This window comes from Dermacentor variabilis, chromosome 3 (genome assembly GCF_050947875.1).
Source record: "Dermacentor variabilis isolate Ectoservices chromosome 3, ASM5094787v1, whole genome shotgun sequence".
Classification (NCBI taxonomy): Eukaryota; Metazoa; Arthropoda; class Arachnida; order Ixodida; family Ixodidae; genus Dermacentor; species Dermacentor variabilis.
Window position 1 is genome coordinate 171,268,939 of NC_134570.1, and position 8,931 is coordinate 171,277,869.

The 8,931-nt window shown below is 47.6% G+C and overlaps 1 protein-coding gene across 1 annotated transcript; it reads right to left on the bottom strand.

Annotated features, from left to right (window-relative positions):
- Positions 1–6,772: 6,772 nt before the first annotated feature.
- On the bottom strand, positions 6,773–7,903 carry LOC142574899 (uncharacterized). Its single transcript, XM_075683895.1, has one exon. The coding sequence runs from the start codon at positions 7,901–7,903 to the stop codon at positions 6,773–6,775; it is 1,131 nt and encodes a 376-aa protein (XP_075540010.1).
- Between the last annotated feature and the right edge of the window lie 1,028 nt (positions 7,904–8,931).

Below are 8,931 nucleotides of genomic sequence, written 5' to 3' on the forward strand. Positions count from 1 at the left end.
CACAGTTAGAACGCAGGCGAGAGCTTGCCCGGTCAGTGAACGCGCGTAACACGGGCTTGCGAGAGCGACAGCGAGAGTGACATGGCATTTCGGCGATGCACTCTGCCCTCACACAACGCCTCACGCGCTACTGCGGCAGCTGGTGGTCTCCATCGCCCGCTCTGCTCCGTCGAGGCGCGCTCGTGCCGGGCGTTGCGGTTGAATCCGTGCGATCGTTTGAAGGGGGATTTCCTCGCCTCATACGGCGAGGAAATCTGACAATTGTCTGTTAAAGCCTAAACAGTCTTTGCCACCAGGAAGACCATGGGTAGATGCGCATAAGCTCAGGAGTGCAAGTAAGCAAAAGTAGGCAAAAAGGAAATCACAACCGAGCCAAACAATCATCATCATCATCAGCCTGGTTACGCCCACTGCAGGGCAAAGGCTTCTCCCATACTTCTCCAACAACCCCGGTCATGTACTAATTGTGGCCATGCCATGCCTGCAAACTTCTTAATCTCATCCGCCCACCTAACTTTCTGCCGCCCCCTGCTACGCTTGCCTTCCCTTGGGATCCTGTCCGTAACCCTTAATGACCATCGGTTATCTTCCCTCCTCATTACATGTCCTGCCCATACACTATTTCTTTTTCTTGATTTCAACTAAGATGTCATTAACTCGCGTTTGTTCCCTCACCCAATCTGCTCTTTTCCTATCCCTTAACGTTATACCCATCATTCTTCTTTCCATAGCTCGTTGCGTCGTCCTAAATTTAAGTAGAACCCTTTCGTAAGCCTCCAGGTTTCTGCCCCGTACATGAGTACTGGTACGACACAGCTGTTATACACTTTTCTCTTGAGGGATAATGACAACCTGCCGTTCATGAACTGAGAATACCTACCAAACGCACCCCAGCCCATTCTTATTCTTCTGATTATTTCCGTCTCATGATCCGGATCCGCCGTCACTACCTGCCCTAAGTAGATGTATCCCTTACGACTTCGAGTGCCTCGCTGCCTATTGTAAATTGCTGTTCTCTTCCGAGACTGTTAAGCATTACTTTAGTTTTCTGCAGATTAATTTTTAGACCCACTCTTCTGCTTTTCCTCTCCATATCAGTGAGCATGCATTGCAATTGGTCCCCTGAGTTACTAAGCAAGGCAATATCATCAGCGAATCGCAAGTTACTAAGGTATTCTCCATTAACTTTTATCCCCAATACTTCCCAATCCAGGTCTCTGAATACCTCCTGTAAACACGCTGTGAATAGCATTGGAGATATCGTATCTCCCTGCCTGACGCCTTTCTTTATTGGGATTTTGTTGCTTGCTTTATGGAGGACTACGGTGGCTGTGGAGCCGCTATACATATCTTTCAGTATTCTTACATACGGCTCGTCTACACCCTGAGTCCGTAATGCCTCCATGACTGCTGAGGTTTCGACAGAATCAAACGCTTTCACGTAATCAATGAAAGCTATATATAAGGGTTGGTTATATTCCGCACATTTCTCTATCACCTGATTGATAGTGTGAATATGATCTATTGTTGAGTAGCCTTTACGGAATCCTGCCTGGTCCTTTGCTTGACAGAAGTCTAAGGTGTTCCTGATTCTATTTGCGATTACCTTATTAAATAGTTTGTAGGCAACGGACAGTAAGCTGGTCGGTCTATAATTTTTCATGTCTTTGGCGTCCCCTTTCTTATGGATTAGGATTATGTTAGCGTTCTTCCAAGATTCCGGTACGCTCGAGGTCATGAGGCATTGCGTATACAGGCTGGCCAGTTTCTCTAGAACAATCTGTCCACCATCCTTCAACAAATCTGTTGTTACCTGATCCTCCCCAGCTGCCAGACAAGATTGTCGTTCATTGCTTCAACCCTAAGGTCCTCTTCCGGAGTTAAAGCCGAATACCTATTCTGTAGTTTGATCTGGAATTCCTCTATTTTCCCTCTTACCGCTAACTCATTAATCGGCTTTTTATGTACCAGTTTCTTCCGTTTCCTCCTCAGGTCTAGGCTAATTCGAGTTCTTACCATCCTGTGGTCACTGCAGCGCACCTTGCCGAGCACGTCCACATCTAGTATGATGCCAGGGTTAGCGCAGAGTATGAGGTCTATTTCACTTCTAGTCTCGCCGTTCGGGCTCCTCCACGTCCACTTTCGGGTATCCCGCTTGCGGAAGAAGGTATTCATTGTCCTCATATTATTCTGTTCCGCAAACTCTACTAATAACTCTCCCCTGCTATTCCTAGTCCCTATGCCATATTCCCCCACTGCCTTGTCTCCAGCCTGCTTCTTGCCTACCTTAGCATTAAAGTCGCCCATTAGTATAGTGTATTTAGTTTTCACTCTGCCCATCGCCGATTCCACGTCTTCATAGAAGCTTTCGACTTCCTGGTCATCATGACTGGATGTAGGGGCGTAGACCTGTACAATCTTCATTTTGTAACTCTTATTAAGTGTCACAAGACCTGCCGCCCTCTCGTTAATGCTATATAATTCCTGTATGTTATCAGCTATATTATTATTAATCAAAGATCCGACTCCTAGTTCTCTTCTCTCCACTAAGCCTCGGTAGCACAGGACGTGCCCGCTTTTTAGCATTGTATAGGCTTCTTTTGGCCTCCTAAAGAAATACAATTTACTGCCCTCTATTAGCACTGCTAGACTCGCCTCACTAGATAACGTTCTAGCGTTAAACGTTGCCAGGTTCAGATTCCAATGGCGGCCTGTCCGGAGCCAGTGATTCTTAGCACCCTCTGCTGCGTCGCAAGTCTGACCGCCACCGTGGTCAGTTGCTTCGCAGTTGCTGGGGACTGAGGGCCGGGGTTTGATTGTTGTGTTCATATAGGAGGTTGTGGCCAAGTACTGCACCAGGGTGGCCAATCCTGCTCTGGTGAGGGAGTGCGTTACCGGTTCTGGTCACCGGGATCAGGCCGCACTCCAGGCCTGTTTGTGCAATTTTATCAACACGCGGATTTTTTTTTAATCCGGTGGAAAATTGCCGGCACCGGGATTCGAACCACGGCCCTCTTGCACGCGAGGCGGGTGTTCTACCTCTACGCCACCGCTGCAACTATAGCCAAACAATGCTTGCGCATTAGTAGACAATTCTCCGAATTTCTGTATGTTACATCGTGCAAACATCATTTTATGTTTTCTCTAATGATGTTTACCTGTCTTTGTATTGATTTTGATTATTCTATCTAGTGCCCTTCCTGTCTGGACGTAAAGCAAGATCTGCAGTATTGTTTAAGTATAGAAGAACGCTGGAACACTGATCTCTGCAGATATGTAGCCTGATAGATGCATGATAATGAATTTATTTAATTTTGGCTACATGGCATGCAAAGAAATGTCAATTTCAATTCGTTAATTTTTGCATTCTTCCATTTGTTGCTGGTTTGGGGAACCTGACGTAATTAGCCTGCATTTGGCTGCTGAGCACGAGGTCGCGGGATCGAATCCCGGCCACGGCGGCCGCATATCGATGGGGGCGAAATGCGAAAACACCCGTGTACTTAGATTTAGGTGCACGTTAAGGAACCCCAGGTGGTCGAAATTTCCGGAGTCCTCCACTACGGCGTGCCTCATAATCAGAAAGTGGTTTTGGCACGTAAAACCGCATAATTATTATTATTATTAATTAGCCTGCAGTACATTCCACACTGTTCCTGTTGTTTCTTTCGCAATCAGGGCTGCAGTTGACCGGCTTGTGAAAAAAATTATACAAGCTCCGGAAGACGTCACGACAAGCTCCGACGGCGTAACGCGCAAAGCTCGCATTTTTTTTTTTATATATATCCGTTCCCCCTATGTAATACCCCTTCGGGGGCCCTTAGGGGCATTATGAAATAAAATAGATTGTGCAGGAACTTGAAAAACAAGCATATCTAATATTATAATATACCAATTGATAAATAGCATTCCTGAGACAATGTAAAACAACAATGCGATATGCACACCTGGGAAAAAGCATTCTAGCAATGCAGGCAACTGGCAGAGCGAGATTCTTTCACAACGGTACTTTCGAAGCAAATTAAGGATGAAGAACTGTCAAGCTTTACCCGACAGTCATAGCAAGCCAATCATGCGGTAAAATTAGGTCTTGAAATGGTGTACCTCGGCATTCAGTGGACGGTCTGCGCAATGCGAGCAATGTGTCGAAGGTGTTCGGTGGCATCCCCAGAAATATTCGCTTTGACCGAACCGATCGTTTCATTTTTTAAACGAAGGCTAGCACAAACGCGAACAAAACTTCGCCACTTACTCTCGAAAATAGGCTTCATCCGTGGCGCGAAGCCCAGACCGAAGCGCACTTGCTTGTCCCTCTATGCTTTTATAGTTCCAGCTTGGTCGCACTCAAAACCTTCGCAGCCTTGCCTTTTGAGTGCGCCGATGCCAGACTATAGCAGGGAACACACGAGAATGATGGCATTCAACGTATAGTTGAAATGCGAACTCTGTCGTCGCCGGTACCAGGCATAGCAGCGCTGGCCGAAAAGAATTTAGGGAAGTGTCCAGCAGACGCGCGGGGGGATGAGAAAAGAGCGGGAAGTCTCATTGGATCACGTTCATGCTGCAGGAATTGATCGTGTCACGTGGTGGCCGCGCTGGCAAAAAATTCCGTGCAGTTTGATCAGCTCTTGCGTGGCCGACGTTCAGCAGTTTCGGAAGCCGACGCGTTTGCCGCTCACGTGGACGGCCTATTAAGCTGACCATTCTCCTATACAAATTTTGCCGCACCAGAACGGGCCAGAAAAAAAATTAACTTGCTAGCTTACATCTACATGCCGGCGCTGCAGTGAGCACTCCAAACTCAGGTCATTTAAGTTCGGCTTTCACTTTCGGAGCTAGTAATTAATGTTTCCACCAACTGAATGCAAAACAACAACAAAGGAGGCAGAAACATCACTAGCCATAAGTCATTTACTGTTATTTCGTCCTGCTGAGTCCGACTACTGTGCGATTACACTTCAGGCATTGAATTGTGCTGTCACCTTCCATTACCGATTGCACCTAAAGCCATTAGCACTGCAAATTTCAAGATAGATAGATAGATAGATAGACAGATAGATAGATAGATAGATAGATAGATAGATAGATAGATAGATAGATAGATAGATAGATAGATAGATAGATAGATAGATAGATAGATAGATAGATAGATAGATAGATAGATAGATAGATAGATAGATAGATAGATAGATAGATAGATAGATAGATAGATAGATAGATAGATAGATAGATAGATAGATAGATTTGCTCTTCAATTCCCACGAATGCTGGCGCGCTTGCTGAGTCCTGCGGTGCGGATTGTGCGGACGCCACACGGCGTTATCGTAACTGCTATAAAAAAAACTTGGTACGGGCTCATTGGCTTGTTGCAAGAGACAAACCATTCTAGCGTCACATGCGTATTGCCAGTATTTACTCTCCCTGAGCTCCATACTTTGTGGCTTTTTTGACAAAGAAGACGAGTGTAAGCGGAAAATAAGAAATATTGCTTCCTTATCCTTTATTGATTGCAGTGGGCAATGAAAGAAGCCATCTGCCTTCCGAAAATTTCGAGTTCACGCACTGCCTTCAGCGCTAGCCGCAGAATTTTTGAGAGTTCAAAAATAGAGATTGGAGAAAAGAAAGAAAAGGCAAGGAGGTTGACCACATGGACGTGCGGATTGCTACCCTGCACGGGCGAGAGGGATTAAGAGGAAAATATGCAGCAGATCCAAATAGTCGGAATCCATGTACTGCGAATGTACTGCATTGTCACAGTGCATAAAAGTCGAAACAAGAGTGCACACACGCACACACCCACACAGGCATATGCGCCAACAAATTATGCCGAGCCTTTTGTTAAATGGAGTTTCTGACTAGTAGCGAGTACGAAGGACACCTTGAACGCATCATGGCTACAGAGGCAGAATGCGCATACGTACGTAGCGGCATTCGAATCCATTCTATCATTCCTTCCACAAGAAGCGTTTACTTCCTCTACCGTGCAGCCGCGGATACGCGACGGCGAGCTTTCTCGTTCTTTTTTTTCTTTCCTCCTCACAATCGTTGCCGATGCTGCCACGGATGCGCGGAGGCGAGCGTCATCTGGTGGTGGTGCCAAGAACCCAGCGGCGCACACGCTCCACTGTGATTGGTTGGCCTATCGGGCAAGAGAACAGCCAGGCCGCAGCCACTGTCACGAAACTCGGTGAGGTTCGCAACGAAAAGCTTTGTTTTTGAAAGAGAAAAGGCGAACGAGAGAGATAGTTCACTCGCACAGTATTAGGCGTTCAGTGTTCATGAACATATTTTCAGGCTCGCTGATTTTAGAAGAGACACAAGAGGAAGCGTATCATTATGGGTTTATGATTGATGAGGCCAAGGCACCCATAATATTTGCCTCTGTAAAGGGTTTACCATTCAGTTCGCTGAGTGCGCTCCGAAGAAACTGGCGTTGGAAGTGAAAACGGTGCAGTGACAGAAGAAGGTCCCCCTCGATACTCTCCTCACACCTCACAGTTACAGTGGTCGCATATGCGAGAGTCAGCCATTCCGATGAGGAAGGAGTATGAATTTGCGAAATATCACAAAACTGAGTATGAAATTTCGAATTTCGCATATAGGAACGTCCACAGAATCCTAACTTACTGAGCTCTGGGGTGGTCTTGAATATATTGAACAAGAATCCCCATGTAAATGAGCAGAGTACTTCGATACAGAGTTCCAAATGAGAACGCGTGCGAGGATATCACACAATAAATTGCAGTCTGAAGAACTGGCCTACCGCAGTAGTTCATGGCCACTTGAGCTGGTACTCGTTGTCGTCATACAAACTACCATCACCGCACTTAGCGCGAAGGTGCCACCACTCACGAATGTCCCGGCCTGTCGGAACTTTCCCCTTGTGAAGGTCGTGCAGGGCAATGCACATTGGGCACAGGTCATCCTCGAGTGTGGTCACGGTAAAGTAGCGTTTCCAAGCGAAGTATTCCTCGTAGGCGGCAGGATGGTTCAGCAGGTAGCGAAGATGATCGCTTATGTGGCCGGGATGCATTTCCGCCAAGCTCACCACAGAGTGGGGTGGCAACTGGCGCCTCAACTCCTGCGATACAAGCGCACGGCTTCGCCTGAGCATGTGTAAGTATGAAGGCAACGGCTTTATCACGATGGGAACTAAGTCGTGCTTGAATGCCTCATATATGAGCTCGTAGACGCTCTGGAAGCAGGCTGGCGTCTCCGTGACTATGATGAAGTTGTAGTGCCTGGCGACGTACGCGACACACTCCGCCAGCGACTGGCAATAGCTGGCACCGCAGCTTGGCATCACGTACAGTTTGAGGGCCTTCGCGACATCCCTGAATACGCAATGGTGTGCACCACAGTCGTTTAATGACACGCCCCACTTCTGCCGTTCTTCCTCGAACATTTGCTGTTCACAGTCGGCAGCGATCCAGGCAGCGTCCGCTCTTGTCTTAAGCATAGCCGACCTCTCGCTAGCATTGAGTCTTCCAGCGGGCAGCGGCGAGTGGTGGGTGGCCGGGGAGCGAGGACGAAAAGACTTGTACTTAATGTTGACGTGGGCGTCTTCTTGACTGCCCATAGTCCAGTTGAAAAGTGCGAGTGACTCATCAGAAATACTCGAGGATGATTCCCGTTTCCGAAATTGACCTTCGGCCAAAGCACCGACGTCAAGCGCAGGAGCCTTGCGCGCCCACAATACCCACAACTGGGGAATGGCACGATGACTGGGAAGATCGTTAACGTTCACGCTGTCGGCAGGAAAAACGATGGCGTCGCTTTCCATCACGAGGCGCTGATCGTACGTCACTGTGCACTCCTGCTCCAGCAGGTCGTCATCCCTGTTGTCGATTAAACCGCACGCGATCCTTTTCTGGTTAGAAGTGGAGGCTCCCGGCCCCGCCATAACGGTCGCTGGCTTGACGACGCGTGGATCTGCCGCCGGCTCAGAAGATCGGCCGATCCACACCAAGATTCGAGGGACTAAGAGATCGCCAAAACGAAAGGGCCAGGGCTTCCACGGTTGCTGAAGAAGGATGGTCGGGGTAGGCGCTGTTGCTCGAGGCCGCAGTGTGCCGAGGAAGGTAAGAGAAAAGAGACCACAGATTGTACAGCAAACCACCCCATATATAACAGTTTGGCATTTTGTTTGCTGGTACTGAAGCACAGTAGCTGATTTGTTTATACGAGGTGCTTCCGGTAAATTTGCAGGAACGTCTGGTGGATTTGGTAGTGCTCCTGGTGGATTCACAGGGGCATCTGGTGGGTCTGGGGGTACTGCCGGTGGGTTTACAGGCGCTTCCTGAAGGTCACCTGCTGCATCTTCAGCGAGATCATCTTGACCAAAGTCATTCACAGGGGGACCGGCTTCGACCACATCAAAAGCGATGCTGCGAAGAGTGCATAGTTGTTTATGTTAGATAGAGGAAGGAAAATTTGTCAAATTGGCCTCAAGCACACCTCGCAAACCAGAGATATTAGACGCTTAGTTTGCAAAGGAGTACTATGAGATCAAATGAGAGAAACAAGATGGAAGAGAGCAAATGTGCAGTGATTACAACAAAGGCAGCGCTTGAAGCAAGAAGAAAACACTTAGTAGAAGGAAAAGGTAGGTGACAACACGAGTTGGAAATGTTTTACCACCGTCACTCGATATAGCCGTCTTAAAGATGTGCCACGAAATACATTGTCATTGTATTGCATTGTTTCCTAAAAGCTACTACACCACGACTCGGGACGATGTGAACTGCAATGGCACTTCATTCGTTGTTGCAGAAGTTACTTCAGCAAGATTTTATTGCATTATTTTGAAAAAGAATAACGCCGACAATACGAATGTCCATTTTCCTTCGCGCCGAAGCAAAAAAGTAATGTACTTCTGCTGTCGGCTACTTGTTGTTCTGGCATTCTTCAGCCAACGGCCAGTCGTGTTTT

Excerpts from the sequence above, each read along its gene's own strand:
- LOC142574899 (XM_075683895.1), bottom strand. The coding sequence starts at position 7,903 with ATGGCGGGGCCGGGAGCCTCCACTTCTAACCAGAAAAGGATCGCGTGC.